The 20,995-nt window shown below is 35.0% G+C and overlaps 1 protein-coding gene across 1 annotated transcript; it reads right to left on the bottom strand.

Moving 5' to 3' along the window:
* Window positions 1–15,368: 15,368 nt before the first annotated feature.
* LOC150105207 (sulfotransferase ssu-1-like) lies at window positions 15,369–16,368 on the bottom strand. Its single transcript, XM_090396192.1, has one exon. It carries the CDS (start codon window positions 16,348–16,350, stop codon window positions 15,394–15,396), a length of 957 nt encoding a protein of 318 aa, XP_090252318.1. The 5' UTR covers window positions 16,351–16,368; the 3' UTR covers window positions 15,369–15,393.
* Window positions 16,369–20,995: the final 4,627 nt, after the last annotated feature.

Raw genomic sequence — 20,995 nt, 5'->3', positions numbered from 1 at the left:
TTATTGACTAATAGGATCTTCATTTCTCTTTTTTGAGATGAACAGGAATAAAGTGGTTTACAATCCTAACTTACTGCTGTTTTATCATCAATGTAGCGAAATGAAAATCCCATTTGTCGATAAAGTAAAACGTATTCAATTATGATATTAATCTTACACATTCTGTTTATCTTCTTCAATTACACTATACACAACACACAATCAGCAAAAATTAAATTTGTAATCATGAGTTTACTATTCAGTTTATGAATTTTGTGTCAGTATGATGAAAACGTGTTATGAAAAAACATGATAGCTGAAACGTCGTTTACACATGTCACATGTTTAGAATTATTACGATATTATAAACAATTATAGCAATTTGACATATTTGCATCGACAGACGACAACAAGAATGCAAGCAAGTCCTAAATTGAAACGAATATTTCACTGGAATCACATAAAGATGTACCAATATTATAATAAAAATTATTATTATTATTATTATTATTATTATTATTATTATTATTATTATTATTATTATTATTATTATTATTATTATTATTCATAAAAGCTAACCTTAGCTTTGAAGGAGATGGAATTAGTACGAATTAATCAATTAATCCTCATTAGCCAATCACTACAAATGATTTCAAAGACACAATACCTTAATCGGTAATAATAAGGATGATAATTGTTATTATTGTTATTATTATTGTAAGCATACTGATGCATGCAAGCAGATATCATTGCTCCCGTTTTTATAGTTTTAAAGTGGTTTTAATTCGTGTTTTTTATTTGAAAGTGCTGCTATTTAATTCAACTTGTTACGCTGAAGAGGGACGATTAATTCATCGAAATCAGCAGCAATATTCGAATTTTGTGTGCTGAAAATCGTATACAGAGTGAAATGCTGTCACCAACCAGCAAAGAACAAAGGACGTTGCCATTTTAAACGTCGCACTGCAGTTGCTAAATGGGAGAAAATCCAAAGATCACCGAGACATGGAAGTTCACCAAGCACAATGAGCTGTAACAAGTACAATAAGCCATTAAGCGATGAAAGGGATGGGCCCATATTGCTCAGGATGCGGTCAAAGACAACACTACTAATGCTCTGGAATCTCGAAAGCACGTGAAAAGCAAAAGGAGCTGCGAAACTGGCCAAATGGCGCTGTCTACACTGCCGTGAGAAAATGAAGAACAAAGAATTGACACCAAAGAAAAGCAATGACACACATCAAAGTCAGACTCTTCCTGATCCTAAAATTACAGACAACTTAGACTCTTTCAAACTTATGGTTAAAGATTTGCTAAATACATACATGGAACAAATTAACAAAAAATTCGAGGAATATGAAAAGTACATACAATACAATAACATGACTGTTAAAAAATGTTAGGAACCGTGCGAGAAATAAAGACAAAATTACGGTAGCGGTAGAAACACAAAAAACACTCAAGCGCGAAAATGAAGAACTCTAGAAAGAGGTAAACACACTCAAGTGTCAAATGGAGCGCATGCTATAAAAAGAGAAGAAAACCGTAACTTCAAATTGAGGGAATGACGAAATGAAATACAGAAGATTTAAGACATAATGCAACTGATTGGTACCAAAATTGGCATACAGTTGCAACCACAGACATGGCCTTTATTAACCGAGTCTCATAAAATAACAAAGAGACCGCCACCAATCATCGCGCGTTTTACTAGCAGAAGTCTGAGAGACTGAATTCTTGAAACAAGCAAGAAAAGAAGGCCGAAAACATTGATCCTAACTGAAAAGAAACTCCCAACACCAATCTATATAATTGAACACTGGATTCCATACTTCAAAAATCTTTTATATCAAGCAAGGAAGACAAAAGCAAAGAAAACCTTCAAGTTCCTGTGGACAAAGAATTCCCAGATATTTATGAGAAAGAATGAAAACACTCGAGTATACATAATTACAAGTGAATCCGACTTACACAGCCTACCAATATAAAACATTAACTCTCCACCTCCTTAAGAACAGGATTTAAAATTACCTTAAAAACTATATCATTGAAATCTCAAATCTAGTCGAACATATCCAGTCAGACAACATAAACTTCAAGCTCTTTGATTCTTTGAAGAAATGGTCAGACAACATCTCCACCAATACCAACATCACTATCGTACACACAAACATAAGAAGTATAAAATAACACTGGCTTACATTGGTAACACTGCAGAACTACACCTTGACAAACATAGATGTACTAATACTGACCGAAGTTCTCATAATTGACACAGAAACTTGTGCATACAACATTAATAATTACCAAACCTACAAGTTATATAGACTAAACAAAAGAGGAGGCATCTTGGCATTTATTAAAGAAAAATGCAAGGTGACTGAAAAACAAACTCATTTCGAACATGCGGAAACACTAATTTTGGAAATGAAAAATAGCGACAAAAATAGTATCAAATACACAATAATAATCCACTCAATGAGTTAGAAGCGCTAAACGGCATCGAACTCCGTACAACACGCAGGCTCATCCTAATAGGAGACATTAATATAAGTACGCTTGACCACCCTTCCTCAACCACTAACACATACCTTGATATACTAAGTCAGTACAACATAAACCCTACCATTAACACCCAAACAAGAGAAGAAATACTCAACATTTCACCAACACAATCATGCTTTGACCATACTAACATACGGGCTCCGGTCAATACATATACCTCATCAGTAATTAACACCAAAATCTCCGATCACTACTTCGTTTCATTACACTACTTCCAGCTCCTCACAACACTGCAAAACTTTACAAAACGCCACCATATTAAAGAGCATTTTCCACTACCTTATAAACAGTACACACTGGAATTGAATACTCAAAATAAATGACGCTATTAATTTATACGAGAATTTTCAACTAATGTTCACAGAAATATACAAATAAGCAACAAAGCCTACACAAACGAGGCGACAAACAGACAACAATTCATAGATCAATGGCGATATACTAAATAGTATTAGTGTAAAAGAAAAACTGTGGAAAAAACATTATACACAAGAAATCAACTAACAACAAAAATTCGTAGGGCAAAAAGACACTACTACTTCCAAAAATTCATGGAATATAACGACAACATTAAGCAAACATCGGCTACACTCAACGAATTAGTAACTCGAAAAAAGGAAACTTCAGCACAAGATTTTGTTGCAAGAAGTTTCGGTCAGGACACAAACCAAGAGGAACTAGCAGACTCATTCAACCATGCTTTCACAAACAATATCACACAACTCAAAAAAGACAAACTACCATCGATCAACAAAAAACTACCGACGCAAAGTCAACAATAAACGATGTATTTTCCACTCGTAACAAAACAGGAACTGAAAGAAGCACTCCTACAACTAAAGCCAAAGACTACTCCAGGAATAGACTCATGGATGTTTTAACGCACTTTGAATAAATAAATCCAATACTTTTGAAACTCGTGAACATAATATTCGACACAGGCATTATTCCACAACAACAACTAGAAACTGCAGTAATTTCGCCAATTTACAAACATAGTAAAAGAAACGATACTCAGAACTGCAATAGCTAACTTATCTGTCATTTCAAAAATTCTAGAAAAAATAACCCACACCAGACTACAGAACTATTTACAGAAGTACAACATCATCTCAAAACCAATACGGCTTTCAGAAAACAAAAAGCACTATTACTTTATTAGAAGACATCGCCGACACAATAAACAAAGCTCTCGACAAAAACAAGTACGCCGTCCTTATACTGCTGGACCTAACCAAAGCATTTGATACACTTGAACATGACATACTACTCACCAAACTATAGTGAATAGGTATAAGAGGAACACCGCATACATGGTTCAAGAACTACCTCTCAAACAGAACACAAGTAACAAAAATAGGTACATGTCGGAGTATACAAGTAAAACACGGTGTACCTCAAGGTGCCCTATTATCACCCACTCTATTCAACATATACATTAACGATGTTCATAACATATCCAAATATTTCAATACGCAGATGACACAGCACTGCTAGCAATCCACACAAACATCAACACGGCTCTCGCCAAAGCACAACAAGACCTAAATGAAACCACAACATACTTCCACCAAAACGCAATTCTAATCACGGCACCAAAACAAAGATGTTGATAATACACAATCGGAGAATCATGCGCCCCGCACCTGTATCGATACACTGTCACACATACCATTGCGTTAACACAAAGATACCCGCCAATGTCCTGAAATCAAACCCGTAATAAATTCTAAACCTTACATCCCTACTAACAACACTTTACTTAACTTGCAATTGTGAACAATTGATCGTTTGCTTCCAGGGACGAATGCTGGTCTTGAAATTCATGCTTGCTCTTGTTATCATTCAGGGAATGAGAGGTGTGATTAAAGTCTGATTAGCGGAATAATGAATTACTGAACATTTAAAACTATGTACAGGTAACCTTCGCATAACGCGGATGTTAGGTTCCGCAGAAATGCCGCGTTATATAAATCACTTTATGCGAGTCTCAGATCACATAGAAAAAGTAGGGTTAGATTTCAAAATCGTTTTTTTTTTTTTTTATAAATTTATAAACAACAATGGCATATCCAACAAATAATATACTTTTATTTAATTCAGGTAATTCATGTACGTTAAGAAAACATATAAACTATGAAACAAATACATAGTATAAAAGTATAAAAATACAAATTGTGCTTAAACTTCTTTGCACATAATGCATAAATGTTTTAGGCAAAATAAAAATAAGTGCATATTTTAATCTTTCATAGCACGAGGATTTGAGGATTGGTTAATAAACACTGGTTTTGTCATGTAATCACCTGATGCATTACTACAAAACAGTCGAGTAATTCAATCTTTGGAAACTTTGAATCCAGGAGCTGATCTTTCATTTTTCGAAATATAGGTGCGTTTTGCACTTTTTTCCAATATAACCCGGATTCATCCGCATTGAACATCTGGTCTGCACAATAAATTATAAACTTTGCGAGTTTTTTGTTTAATAAGATTTCTATTCAAAGGAATCTTCTTTTGAGTGCAATCTTCTATCGAAATCATTAGAGATTTCTCCATTTTCCCATTAGAATATCGCGTACACGAGCAACGCGCTTTGCACTTATCGTTGACCCAGCAATAAACACTTTCTCGGATTTTATGTTCGTTTTGTTTGATTGTTCGAATTGTTGATTGATTTAAATTCAAAGTGCCAGCAAAAACTCCTGGTTTTTCTCCATTTTGCAACCGATCCAAGATTTTGAATATTTTTCTTCGAGAGAAATTAATTTTGTTTTCAGTGTTGGTTTTTCCTTTCGTTGCACTTTGTGGTCATTACTGTAAAAATAATTTTTTACAAAAACGCAAGCATTACATATTGTATGTAACTCACAGAAAATAAAGTGCTCAACTTGAGATGAACACACTTATGATTTTTAATGCACTTTCCTGGCAGAAACGAGGACAATTTTCAACAATAAACGTTTTATACGGTAAACAATTGAGGTACATGCGTGCTAAAGGATATTTCCCCTAATGTAAATTCGCTACTAATAATTACATGCGGGATACAGGCAGACACAAAATTAACGAAGATAAAATTTGATTTTTAAGTCGCGCGGTGAAAAACATATGAAAAGATAAAGGGTTACTGCAATTTGTATACACGCTGTTTTTATCTGAACCGTATTGTATGAGTACCAGGTTCAACAAGGGTTACTACAATTTTAGACCGCGTTATATCGAAACCGCGTTGTATAAGTACCGCGTTATACGAGGGTTACCAGTATTTAGAAATTTATGTACATTTAATCATATAAATACAACATTTATTTTACAAATGATATTCTATCTTTTTCAATTTTGCTACTGGAATACAAATTCTACCCTACAGTTCTTCTTTATCAACTGGTCAATAACATCGTCATAAAAAGTTGGTTGTAACTTAATTTTCCCAAGCAACACTTCAGTCAGCCTTTACAAGCAACACTTGTAAAGGCTGGCTGAAGCTCACTGGCTAGAGCTACGTTGACTGCGTATGACCTTGTGTTTAAGTAACAGGGTGAGATGACGTGGAGGGAGCGGAAATGGCTATGCGCGCGCATGAAATCACAGTGCTGAAGCGAGAACCTGGAAGCTCCTACAACCGAGCAAGCCAAGGTACCTTTCACGAGCTATCATCTGCCTTCGATACAATGCAAAGCTCAGTTATTGCTGTGCAAGCTTAAAACGTCTTCTGTCTACAAAGATAAAAGCCTAAGTGTAATGCTTATAAATGCATGCATTTATTAACAAATAAATAGTAATTCTTTCTCAAGTAATGAGCTTTCGCAACAAGCATAGCAAGCATGGAGAATTCGCCACTGTTCGCTTCAGTATATAAACACTGAAAAGTTTTCAGTGTTTATATACTGAAAACTTTTTACTCTATGTTTACTCTAGCAAAATATATGTTTCTGGCATATTCCATCTCTATTCTAACAAGCAGTTTTTATAAAACCCTCAAAATCTCAGTCTGTCTTTATATGAAATATTGCATAGACCTGATACATTGTCATGAGTCGCCGAATCCATCCTTGCCTTTCCACATCGCAAAGAAACACAGGTAGCCAAATCTAACACAGTAGCCTCAGTTATAAAACCTTGAAAAGAGTAATTACTAATTTTTTTCGACGCTAGCAAGAATGTCTTTTAAGCTTCCAAATGACCTGCTGATGATTTGCTCACTTTTGCAATATGTCCTCTAATATTCCATTCCTCTCCACCAAATTTCCAGCTTCATCAGTTTGTAACAACGCTACCCTGTCCGCAGAACACAATCCTCGGAGCCTTTTTAAGCAAAGGCGCAATAACATTTCATGATATGTGCCTTGGCGCATAACATTACATTTTGTTTACTCAAGTCATCCCAGCATTGCGCCAATGGACTTTTTCCTTTTTAACAAAAGAGTCATCATTAAACGATTCGATATCAGCAATCAGATCACATTCTGTATTTTCAATGTAGAAAATAAATACTAGGGAATAAATACACCTGCTTATTATACGCTACTCTTTGATGTCTATCTGTCAAACACCCCTTATCCAAAAATTTCCTTAAGAAATTAGAATTTGATATCCTTGTAGAGTTCTTTTGCCAAGTCCGACATCGCAGTGTGGCAGTAACTCTATCGTCTTTCGTGAGATTTTCCTAAACTTTATTTACCACTCGTGCGATAGTAGTACGTCTGTATTTTTCTGCTCCAGGTTTGAATCTAGTCGAGTGGCCGCCCGTCACTGTGTAAGCAGTTTCGCAGTGCTTATGTACGGCACCCCCAAAGAAAAAATGAAAAATTTAAATTTTGTTTGTGTTTATAAATAATAGCAATTCTTACAACATTATATAAATGCAGTACAACATGCTAAAAGTTACAGCTTATGTTTTAACGTTGATTGAATAGATAATAATTGGAATTGTTCGATTAACGCTTTAGATTACGAAACAAATGCACTGCGATCTAACGCAGTGTCAATATTATCACGTTCTACCAATTGTAGCCAGTCTCGCCGATATTCGTTTGCGCTTGTGATTGCACGTTACAAGTGATTCCGACACCGCTCGTTTGGGCAGTGGATCGTATGCTTGACGCGTTATTTCTGTGAGATACGAAACTTTTATTACTGGTGTTTGTTCGTGGTGAGGGTGAAATATTTTTAATAAAGCAATTTTAATATGTAAATTTATTTATTAATAAATTGATTACTAATTAGGAAAAAAAGATTTATTTTTATTTTATTTTTTTTTTATTTTGTATATTCAGCACCTCCACTAAAATTTTCACCGGCCACACCACTGATCTAGTCACACACACACACACACACACACACACACACACACACACACACACACACACACACACACACACACACACATGTTCGTGAACTAGCACAATGTGTGCAAGTTCATCCTGTGTTCCCGAACTTCATTTAGCTTTTCTTAGTCTTCCATTAGTCAGGTATGATCGTTAAAGCAATCTCTGAGGTGCAAGATATTTTAATTATAGCTTTCTTAATTGTTTGCGAATTTCCATCACCCCACCTGACCGCGTCCTCTTCTGGTTTGACTCCCGATAATTTCGTAGCTAAAACAATCATACAAAATGAGACACAGGTCTGCACTCTACTTTGAATTTCTTTCCATTTATTAATGCGTTGTTATTATTATTATTATTATTAGTAGTAGTAGTAGTAGTAGTAGTAGTAGTAGTATTGTAGGTTAATGTTGCAAATAAATTTAGAAGTTAGTTTAGATTACTTACCGCTGAAAATAATTCTTTCACTTCTTAAGCTTAGCTCTTTAATCACTCAAGGCAGCAGAAATGACTACGCTTGTCGTCAGTTCTTGAGCAGTGTGAAGTGCGTCGTATTTACGTCAGTATGTGAGTTTACGCGAACTGTCCTTGATGAGATTATTACTTTGATAATTTCCTACCATCTGCTATTGAAGTCATTTCAGACAGATGATAACAACTCTCAGTAATCTGCGGTATAAAATCTGTAACACAGATTTTCTACTGTCTTCTATTCCAGGTTTTTTTGTTTTTGTTTGTCTATCATTCTATTGTTCTTCTTGTAGGGAAGTGCATGTGGTTGTGAAGCAGAACAACAATAATGGCGGTTTATTGCTTGTGATTAGGAGACTGCAGCCAGGAGGTGCAATTTTATATTCCTTTTGAATGAGAGAATAAGAATGAGATGTTCGTTCTATTCTATTAGGCAGTGATAAATGTTGGAGTAGTTTGATGAGGCAGTTGATGCGTAGGTAATTTATACAAGTTAGGTATGAGTTTCTTTATAGAGCTCTTGAAAATCGAAGTATTGATAGACCTGTTGCTGACATGATGAATTAAATACGAACTACTCATAAGATAGATTTCCTTTTGTATAATTTTGTCTATTTACGTTTCGGCAGCATTTCACCTATTCCATAAGAAATGGTAGGATATATGAAATTGTACATTGCACTTCTTCGTAGCAGGTAATCAATTCTATATATTAGATTACGAAATTTTGATGACTATACTATCACTCTTGATATTTCAAAATAAATTTAAACTGAATTTAAATGCTCAGTTATCTACAAGACAGATATTTCTCTGTGGGTAAGGGGCCGAATGATTGCTCCCCAGTCTCCAAAAATAAATATGATTTTGTGCGATTTGTGTGTGTTGCTGTGTTGAGGATAGATGGCCATAAAAATATCAACAACGCTGAAAGCGCTCTGTAATTTGCACATGCGTGAGGTAGCTGTCTGTATGACAGGAATGTGTATATGATGGGATTCATTATTACTAAGTGTTGAATACACAACCACACAGCGCCATCTGTAGGGCACTCAATGTTTATGTACTCATATGGATTGGTTTGATAAATTCAAAATATAGATTACATTAACCCGATTACTACTCAGGCGTTATTGCCTTTTTAGAATGCCTCAGCCATTCTGGGTTTTGTGCTTTCTTATGGCGTTTATTTTGATGATATTAACTTTGTTTATGAGGAATCAATTTTTTTATTTTTTTATTTTTTATTAGATATATTAGAATATATTTTTATTCGTATTTTTTTTTTCATTTATTTCTTATACAATCTCGAAACCTTGCTCTAGAGACGAAACGTGAAACTTTTAAGGCCACCTCAGAACTCCAAAGAGCGAATAAAACTAGACCGTTGGCCTTTTTATTGGTTAAAAGGGAATGTTACTCCAACATGTTTCGCTTTTTTTATGCTGACATCATCTCCAGATAGATATTTAACAGAAGTCAAAACCTCAAACTTTTCTAACAACCGTTAGCTATTTAAGTTGAAAAATGCTGGATTCACTGTTTAATCACTTTTATTATTCGATGCGCAGTCTGCACATTGCTGGGCAGCTTTGTGCGATTGCTGGCAAAACATAGATGGAGAATGTTGCAGACACTGCTTTTAAATGCCAGGAAGTAGAATTCAATGAACAGAGTGAGCGAATGATTCGATGAAAGATCTGACACACGTATTCTCTTCTACGTAAGGTGTGGATGAAGAACGCCAATTACTATGCGATGTTCTGCGAGGATGTGTGTCGCGACTCTGCTTTTTTCCTCTCTCTGATGTGTTTTCCTGACTTCGAAACTATCCAAGTCCACGAATACCTTTCTGCAATAACAATGAATCTTGAAGACTACTGGATGTTCGCAGAACTGGAAGCTCTCTTTGAGGTGAACAGAGGAAACTTCGGAAGGTATTATGGGCTTTGAACGTCGTTGAATTATTTTAATACTTGGGCTGTTTTCTTGGTGTGTTGCCAACTTATGGTAAGGACACCGTGTCTTTATTATTAATTTTCTGGTTATCAAGGGTCGGTTCATCGAAAAATAAAGTTTCTTTAGGCAGGTTCTTTTCAGTTGCCATTTTGGAGGAACTGACCAAATAGGATTTGAAGTTCTTTTCTTTTAATTTAATCATTATTGAATGGATTTAAAGTTCTAATTTATAAGAGTCTCATAATATCTAATTTTTATTGAAGATGATGGAATGAGCTTCTATGTAAATTATTGAGCTTGTATGTAAATTCCTTCCTGTATGCACTGGTTTTCTCTAATTCTCTAATGTTGTTTTTGTTGGCAAGTATATCTAAAAATAGCATTTTCTGTTTTCTGTTTCCATAGTTTATTTTAGAATTCCGAATATCTGGGAAGTGCACACAGGTTCAACATCTTTCTAATTGTGCGCTTTCATTTAATAAAAATATCATCAAATATCTCCACCAGCCTTGTGACTTTGCGGTCATCTGTGTTATAGCGTCTGACGTAAACTTTTACAAATTTACTCGTAAGTTACCGATTGGGAACTATAGAGGTGAGCGCTTTGTGAGTTCATATATTTTTCAGTAAAGTATTCCTTTCCAAGTGAAGAATGAAGATTTTAGGCAAAAGATGTCGGAGGAAAGACGTTTTCACAAATACCTATTGACTCTCCCACAGAGACGTTTGTAAACAATGAAATTACGTCTAAACTAGGTAACATAGCTATTGATTAATTTGTGTCTGAAAAACTCTCTACAAAAACGCAGGGTGTTTTAAGAAGTAATTTGAGTATCTAATAATATGAGGCTTGAGGAGTTTTGATAGGTATTAAAAATAAAATATGTAGGAGAGCTCCTTCTATCCGTTACCAGAAGGAGAAGGATCTCAGCTTTATGTGCTTTTGACCTTCCATACAATTCTGAGAGTGATCGGGTGTCCTGACTTCGGTTGTTGAAGAAGATCTTTAAAAAAAAAAATCTATAAATTCAAATGTGTTAGCGATCATATCATTACTTTTTACTGTGACGAACAACTGAGACCATGGAACATTTCACAATACGTGGAGGATTCCAATAACATGAGGCGACCTTGTCATAATCTCGTCTATTTAAAATGAGTGTTGAATTTCCTTTGTCTATTTCAAGTATGATTCCTTATTGCTGTAAAACAGCCGACTTTGTTGATTAAAAAAAGCAAGCACTAAGTGACGTTGAGGTTAATTCTTCATCTCGTGATAAGAGAAACTTGGTGGCTTTACCACACTATTCCTTATATCAACATTGTGGGGTATGCCATCTTAGAGCAATAGTGAACTTTGATCAGAATTAAGTCTCCATTTTAGGAGGATTAGAAAGTTAGAAAAATTTAGCACAAATTTATTAGTACTGAAAGTTTGGTGGGTTTTTTTTTTTTTCTGATCTAGCGCTACAGAGGCAAACGCTCTCTTTCACAGGACTACAAATTCACAAAAAAGTTGATTCAGTTTTTCCTACAAGAGAGAATTGTTGTACTTTATTATATATAAATTAAATTATGTAATGAGCTACAGCAACATAGTCATTTATTCACCGACACAAATCTGTCCAGCCAGATGTTATATATCACATATAGCAGGGGTGTTCAACCTATCGATCGCGATCGACCAGTCGATCGCGGACCGATTTTTGGTCGATCTCTTGTGTATTCCTCCTTACTTACAAATTTAATTAAAACTGAAAATATAATATTTTATTTATCATTATTTTGTATTATTTTTAATTCGCTTTAAGTGTATTGCTATTGTTTATTTATTTTTCGTTAATATTGTCAAATCGGTAATTTTCTTATAAGTCCGGGTAAATGAATTAATTTGGATCAGTGGAAGTCAAACAGCGAACCGAGTGAATACCATCATAAGCAAAGTGTAAAAACTCGATTGTAGTTTAAATATTAAATATTCCAAAGCACATTACATCCATTTTTTACTTAGGTTAAGTCCCATGTGGATATTGTAAAAAAAAATAAACTTTGTTTGTCTCGGTATAGTTTATATTAGATGTTTTTGTAAATAACTCTTTTGAAGCTAACTGTATATACTGCTTTAATAAGAATATGTTAGAGTGTTAAAAACAAAGCAATGTTTTTGTCGCCGAAGCTTACCTGGCGGCATTAGAAAGATTGTTATTGAAACTTGTATGTATGGGAAAGGCTTGCAGGCTCTAAGTGTAAACATCTCCGAAGTCAGTCAGAAAGAGTTCAAACAACTTTCCGATGGCCGGCAACTTACAATCAAAAGAAAGCGGAGGAGAACAAAAGCGTGCCGAAATTGAAAGTTAAAATGAAAGACTCATACCGATTCTTTGGGGGTTGCCAAACTTCATGCGAACCCTCAGAGGAGGCCTAATAAAAAGGGATTGAAGCAAGCAGAAGGAGTCCCGGTTCCAGAATTGCTGTCAGAGAGCAGGCGGCCAGGTACAGAGTCGCCGTCAGAGAGACTGCCCGGATCCACGTTGCTTGAGAGAGGAGTTTCCCGCTTCCAGAAAGAAGCTTCTCGGTTCGAGACGTCGTTAGAGAGAGAGACTACTTGTAGGCCGCAGACAAGGTTTCAAATTGCCGAAAGGAAGAGTTCCAATTGCCGAAAGGAAGAGTTCCAATTGCCGGAGAAAAGTTTCCAGGCCAGGTTAATGTCAGCCATTCAACAGTGTGTTGCATTTTCATTAACATTTGATGAATCAAACTTCACTGATATTGCTCAGTTAATGGTATTTATTCGCATGGTATTTCCAGATTAATCAAGTAAAGAAGAACTTTTGAAAATTATACCATTATTGGGAAGGACTAGGGGAGAAGACATTTTTTCAGCATTTGATGAATTTGTGAAACAGCACAAACTTCCGCTTTTTAAACTTGTGTCTATTACTACTGATGGTGCTCCTGCAATGATAGGTAATAAATCAGGCTTCATTTCATTATGCAAAAACGATGACAAATATCCTGATTTTTAAACGTACCACTGTATTATTCACCAACAAATACCGTGTAGTAAAAGATTAAACACAAGAGGTGTTTTGGATATTATATTTAAAATTGTAATTTCTGTTCGAGGAAAAGCCCTGCAACGGCGGTTATTTAAATTACAGGCAGATGATGATAGGGAACTTCTGTTGTACAATAATGTTCGCTGGCTTAGCAGAAATCAATTTTCAGAAAGATTTCTTCTATTAATTAACGATATAAAATTTTTCTTGATGGAAAAAGGAGATATTTATCCGCAATTGAGTGATAAAAGATGGTTGTTACACTTATCATTTTTAGTAGATTTCTGTACGAAATTAAGAAATTTAAATTTAAGAGTTCCAAGGCAGAGATAAAAATTTATTTGACCTGTTAAGTTCAATAAAAACTTTCCAACAATACTTACTTTTATGAAAGAAAAATATAAATGACCGCGAATTTAGATATCTCCCAGATTTATAAAAAAATTTTGAACAAAATCAAGAAATGATTCCCTGTGATTTAAAAGAATTTATTCGTGATATAGAATTAGTTAAGGAAGAAAGAAATTCAAGATTTAAAGATTTTAATAAAACTTAAATGATTGTATCTTTTATCGATAATCCATTTCAAGAAAACTTGAACATCACAGAAATTTCAAATAAAATTAGTGGGCTGTTTGATATAAACCAAGCTGAAGTAGAACTTGAGATAATAAACATTCATAATAGTTTACATTTAAAATCAATAAACAATGAAGTCATCTGAAAGTATGCACATGAAAAATTCCCAATATTAACTGATATTGCGCAAAAACTTCTGTGGTGTTTCGGATCGACATACTTGTCAGAATCCGCTTTTTCAAATATCGCCGTCATAAAAAATCAATGAAGAAACCAAATTACAAATCATCATTTGGATGATTGTCTGCGATTGGCCACTTCTTCATATCAACTTGACTATGAAAATATTGCGAGGTCCAAACAATGCCAAATTTCACATTAACTTTTTTTTTTTTTAATCAACCAGCATTTCCTGTAACTTATGAGTTTGTAATCGATCTGTTGTTTTTTCTAACTTTGGTTTTCCAAAATAGAGAAATAAATATGTTATTCCATTATATTTGTTTTTTTTTTTGTTATGTTAAAATATTTGTTGCATTAAAATAATTAAAAGTGATAAATAAATTTTTCATTACACAAATAAAGTTTTTAGTTGTGTATTTTTTTTAGTTGTTTATTTGTGCGTAATCAGATATCAGGTTGGGGGAACGAGATCTATATAAGAAAGTAGATCGCCGAATAACCTCTTATAGAAAAGTAGTTCGCGTAATAAAAAAAGGTTGAACACCACTAACATATAGCATCATTTGGCCCACAGAAGACGTTTATTTGCTGTAGGCCTTGTGGCCTCTCATGTGCCATAATACATCGCATATAATATGCATAATGTCTTTTATAATTATAATATAAATCTTATATATCATATTTATTTTATTTAATATTAGATTCTTAGCAAAATATAATTAACATTGATCTGGTCTTAATCTCAATGGCCAATTCCGTATTTTCCTGTGCAACAACATATTTTGTTTATAAAGTAAGATCAATTAAAACCAAAGACTGCATATTACTCACATTCCCTACTAAATTTGTGTCATTCAGTTGCAAAAATTGCAAGTGATAATCTGCTAAGCAAATTTAGTATAAAAGTTGCGATGAAATACCTAGTTTGTGTTTATTGAAGGATTGTTTGCTGAAGTAACACTAAAACAAACTTTAATTTGTACAAAAATATCTATGCTGTTTTATCAAAGTGCTCAAACTCCATATTCTCCTAAGCAAACTATAAATTATGTCATCGTAAATAATTATAAATTTGAAACTCAAATTGCATTGAATAAAGCAGTTAGCGTTCAAATTATTTACTGATTACAATTATTAAGATTTCTCTCCAAATGAATAAATCTTTGGTCCTTCCTGTATGTGATTTATTCGCTTCTCGATTATTTATTGATTAAATTAAACTGATAATTAAATAATAATTTAAGTTTCAATATTTTCGTAATCCTAAGTTAAAACTTCATAAATTCTTTCCAGTGTTCAATTAATTCTGTTCCTTTGAAATCCTCATTGAATCTGTCATCTATTCTTTTCGACTGCTCTTCGGAAAACAACGATCTCCAGTCCCCAATTTGACCTTTACGGACGAATTCACATTTGGGCATTGATGTTGGTAAATCCAGTTTAATTACGCATCTCATCCCATATTTGATTCCTTCTGGGAGCAAAGGAGAATTTACATCTTCAGGTTTCGGGAATACTATATTCTCAAAACGATGATTGAAATTTTTCTTCATGGTTTCAAAGCTGGTGTGTTCCAAAATGCTATCCAGAACTGAAGGATCCCTTTCCAATAAATTGATGTGGTCCTTTCCTAGAAATCTAGCGAGATCCAGGACTACTTGACGAATGTCTTTCTTCATGGTCTCGTAAGTGGTAAAGAAAACGTTGCTATGTTGGCGTAGGTAGTATCCTTCCAACACGTGGGTGAAATAGCTGTTGTTTTCTACCTCTCCTCGCATAAACTGCTCGAAGTAATCGTCAAAATTGCCATCCCAGAATTGATATCCTGGGAACATTCTGCAGTTATGGAAGTAGGACACGCAGCAATCCTTGGGATTTCTTGCGACGTAAACGTACTTGGCTTCGGGGCTGAAGGAGAGTTTACTTAAAGGAATGTGCGTTTTGATGGGAAATGGACGAGGTAAGTCTTCTATTATTGATGTTCCAATCAAGTCTATAAAAGGAGACACCTTAAAGAATTCAAATGCATCATTAAAGGAAACACCTTTGCGGAAGAGATGAACGAGAATGTATTGCATCCAAGTAGTGCCACTCTTCTGGTAAGTTGTTACCATGATATCATCCGGTCTTGGTTTGTAATGCAGAGAAGAACGAAAGCACTCCGGATCAAAGAAAGTGGGTGAAAAGATTCCCCCAATGGATTGGAAAGCAATTGGTTTTGTCATGTCGTGTGGATTTCTTCGAATACCTGCAAACAATAAAGACGAATTATAAGTTGAGTATTTCAAGTTTTATAAACGATTATCTAGAAGTTCATAGACCGATGTGTTTTTTTTTCTCACATGTTTTGACTAAAAAATAATTATTAAATAACTGGGAGGTTTGTAGACGACACACTACTTAATCATCGTCGCAGATGAATTCGTCATTTGTAAGGTGACAAGAATTTCTCTCTATGACTTTGGCGTGAAACTTTCCTACGTCATTAAACGCTCGAAATGCCGAGAGGAAGCAAACCTGAAATGTAGTATGGAATATTGCAACTCTTTTCTTAGCGAAATTATCTTAGCCTTCATCTCTAAGGAAATCTTCAAGATTTCCTCGGCGGATAGACTTAAGACAATTTTTATGAATTAAAAATGATAAGTTGCATAAAAAGTAATTCCTTTCTATGTCAGTCAAGGAAAAAAATCTTGAAGTAATGATAAAAGTAAATCGTTTATCCAAAGCTACATCTTTGCTCTAAGTTAAGGCTAATATCGTTTAACAAAATACGTCTAAGAACTTCCTGATAGAGTTTCCTAGTTTTAAAAATAACATAAATTTATTATTCCCAAGTAATAATTCATTTCTGAATAAAGCGATTAAATTATTTGTAATAAACAAAATATAAGTAAGTTTATGCTCTTAATTTTTAATATCAACACAGCAATTATGCCTTTGTGACTTCGTGGTTTTCCTTGTTTCTCGTAAACAGAGAAAGAAGGACCTGTTCAGGTGTTTTTAGTTCAGCTGCGGAACTCAGTCTTCTGGAGAAAAGAGGGTAAAGAGTGAATGGAAGATTTGGGACGGGTTTGTTAACTTTGAAGGTGAACTGTGTATATATTGATCGGCAGTTGCTCGCGTTCTTACATGTTTAGAGAAAAGTGAGAAGGGCGGAGGCCAGTTCGGTACAGATCCGTGAATATGGCTACAGAACTATGGAAACAGAACTATGGGAAAGCAAATAGAGAGCGATGAGAGGGGAGAAAGAGGCCTCATTTATTTTACAGGCTGCTTTTTTCGGGAGAGTATCAGAGATTTCTAGTTGTAGGGAGGTTTTGATTTATCCATCGTAATGTCTGTTGCGAGGAAATATCATATTATAACAAGTTCTGAGGATTTCTATTTACGTGCCTCAGATGTTGTAGAAAACGTTGTGCCTGAACAAAGGAATCCAGGTTGCTTGGAGACTGTGCATGGATTATGCTTATGCTAGGAGAACGAGAGGTGTAAGTCAGCCCAAGAGGTGAAACCTTAAATGGAGTTTACAGACTTATGAAAGGTGAGGAGAACTAAATCAAGATTGCTTTTAAGGGAATAAGATTTAGTGTCGATTTCACTGAAAGTCACTAGATCGTTCTCATACCACTGGAAAATGGTGAAGAGATGCGTTTGAGATAATGGTTATGGGAAATCCCTTTCATCACATGAAGAAGGGAAATGTCATCAGCAAAACTACGGATGTGATCTCGCGATCTGAGGTTAATGATAGAAACTGATTGATGTGTAAAAGGTGTCTTAACGAATTTTATTCGAAATAATATGGACTTTATTGCATTTCAATCAGAATATATTTCTTTATTGGCATATGAAAACGGTTAGCCTCTTGGAATGGTACCAAACTCAAGTATATCAATTGTTACGCAGACGAAACAGCACTACTAACAGTCCATATTAACATAAACAGTTCAAAAAACAAAGCAAAACATGACCTAAACAAAACAATTGGCTACGTCTATCACAATTCAATTAGAGTAAACAGCAGCTAGTTACAGAACATTAAAAGCCAAACTAAGAAAATTGGATCAGCGCGCTTACTCACTCACTTACCCTACATTTCACATAAAACATATTAACCAACAGTAACATAAAACAGTAACAAACCCTGATAAAAATAAAATGTTTAGTTAATCGTTAATCCCACTGGCTTTAGAAAAACTAACTCTAGCTTCGAAATCAGTGGATTACTCCATCTCATCAACCTTTTACTGTGAATATTAGCATCTAAATAATTTTCATAAATAAATGAAAATTTCAGTTCCTCACATCGCATTACTCTTAAAATGATTATTATTATGGAGCAAAGTGGATGACTCATCTCATCTTCCTTTTACCCTCTTTTACCTTGCGGTGTCGAAGGTTTATTAATCATTGGACCAAAAACCGCTCAGAGGATGAGGTGGTCAGTCCTACGCGCCGGTGTATCTTATGTCCTGTAGTGTGAAGTTCTCAAGGCCGGTTTGCCTGTTTACGAGATGAAAAAACCCTACTGTCCACGCTCAAGAGCGGCTAACTTGGTTATGGCTGAGGAAGATCCTTCAGCTGCTCACGTTACCGACGGTGATTCGAACCTAGGACACTCTTTTCCCAGGCATATGGTTGCGAAGCGCACAGCCGCTAGGCTAACCGCGCGGACGTAAATATTGTATTTTAATTGTAAATGTAAATACTGTGTATAATCGCCCTTTCTCAAATTTTGAAGAAAAAATGTGAACTGCAAGATATGTTTTTAATTATGTAACTGTGCATTACATATGGTAAACTAGCACTGTGGTTATTATTAATAAAAGCATTTCAGGAATGATTATATTATTAATAAAAGCATTTCAGGAATGATTATATTATTAATAAAAGCATTTCAGGAATGATTATATTATTAATAAAAGCATTTCAGGAATGATTATATTATTAATAAAAGCATTTCAGGAATGATTATTTTATATACCAGTTGCACGTTATGCAAATTATTAGGACATTATTTATACATTGCACTCAACCACAAATAGCAAAAAAATGTAGTGTTGCTGTCTAAATTGTACCGAGCACATGCATATAATTATATGTAATTCATTTGAGAGATAATGAAGTAATATTGTGTAGTGTAATATGTAACCAGTATAATATGGTCATAAAATTATGTTATAATAATGTGTTGTAAACAATTATTATTATTATTTAAAAAATATTATGTACGTATAAGTATCTGCATGCACATTTGTGCTCATGCATGTATTATAAATATAATATATGAATTTAAAAAATATAAAAAAGGACTTTTATTGTTGTTGGTAATAACTGGGAATCTGGATGGAATAAAAAACTAATCACAGGATGAGCACAGTCTGTTATTCACATGATATTTATCTTTTCCCTCTTTAAATTGATTCATTGAGATTCAATATTGTAATCTACTGCAGGAAGGGGATCACCATTCAAGCAAGAAAAGAGAAAAATGTCTAAACTTTACATCCGTAATAACAACACGTTTACTCAGCTTCCAATGGTGATCCCTTGATCGTTCGCTTTAGAATTTACCTTCTTTATGTGCTGTACAATTTCCAATATATCTATTCTAAAAACTGCTTTAGCAAAACATAAATTTCTATATCTTACGGCCTAATTTCCCGTACTACAACCTAATCCTTATAAGGACTGGCTTAAAGGGGCGAAGCAAGAATGCTTTTCATAATCCCCGTTATCTGTAGAGGACAGTATAGGGGTAAGGTGTTATTGAGCTATTAAAGCTCTGATCATGGCAAGAGGGTAACAGTAATAGCTGAGCCTCAGTTAGAACTTCATTGGCTACAGCATTGCCATCCATTACCCTCCAAGGGTATTAAATAATTTGTGAGTTCAACAAATCTTCATCATCGGCCTGTAGAGTAAGATAGGCTGAGAGTCAGCAGATAGTAGGAGAGGAAATAAAGATAGAGTGCATAGTGGTAGGGTAGGTTAAAGAGGCCTCAGTTGACCTGTTTTAGCTGTTTGCCCCCCAGGGGCGTTTCTAAAACGGTCGTTGATTTTTCACTTTACAAAAAAAGGAAAAATCCTAAAAAGGAAACATGTAACAAAACAAAAACAAAAAAGTACACAGAAAAGCAAAAATTGAAAGTTAAACTTAGAGGTGGAGGAAGGATCTGGCCCGAATGATGCAGCTCACAAGGAACTGCACCGCCTCGCTGTAAGCCTTCGCCGCTCGGGTTCTCAGGTCAACCCCCAACTGTGATAGCTGAAACCGGTGAAGCTGTGTACAGAAACCCCACAAGGTGGTTACTGTGTCTTTCTTTTGTTGTGGGCAGTTATTATTCTTTTGGCCACCTCACTTCCCTTGGCCATGTCTAGTTTGCAGAGAGCTATGAAGAACGCCGAAGCTGCCTCCTCGTCTAAATCCTGGGCTACCTCTACTTGCTCAGGGGTGATTTTGCTGATGTCATCAACGAAATTATCACTCCATTTTGCACTGACGATGTCAGATCCATGTTCTCCTGTGAGGAGGAGTTCAGGTTCTCCTATTTTTTTTATCGCTTCTTTGAATTTTTCCGCCATCCCTGGGATACCTCTGATGAGATGGCTGAGAGTCTCCCCTGCTTTCGCGTGAGGGACTTCTGGGTGAGCGGTCTCAGATACTTTTGCTGTTTTGGGCGTTACCAACTCTTCTTCCTGTGGGCTTAATGGCCGTTTGGAGGTGTTGATGTTCACCTCCATCTTTCTTTCTTCCCTATCTATATCTATTTCATCTGTATTAGTATCTATATTGGTATTGATGGTTTCAATAGCGACTGTTTCTTCTTGTTGGATTTTACTGCTTGTGGAAGTTTTTTTCCCCTT

This window comes from Typopeltis vanoorti, chromosome 7 (genome assembly GCF_054136105.1).
Source record: "Typopeltis vanoorti isolate ZY-2024b chromosome 7, IOZ_Tvanoo_1.0, whole genome shotgun sequence".
Classification (NCBI taxonomy): domain Eukaryota; kingdom Metazoa; phylum Arthropoda; class Arachnida; order Uropygi; family Thelyphonidae; genus Typopeltis; species Typopeltis vanoorti.
This window is presented reverse-complemented; position numbering and strand designations above follow the sequence as displayed.

What these genes read in the sequence shown, in the direction of transcription:
- LOC150105207 (XM_090396192.1), bottom strand. Translation starts at nt 16,350, where the DNA reads ATGACAAAACCAATTGCTTTCCAATCCATTGGGGGAATCTTTTCACCC.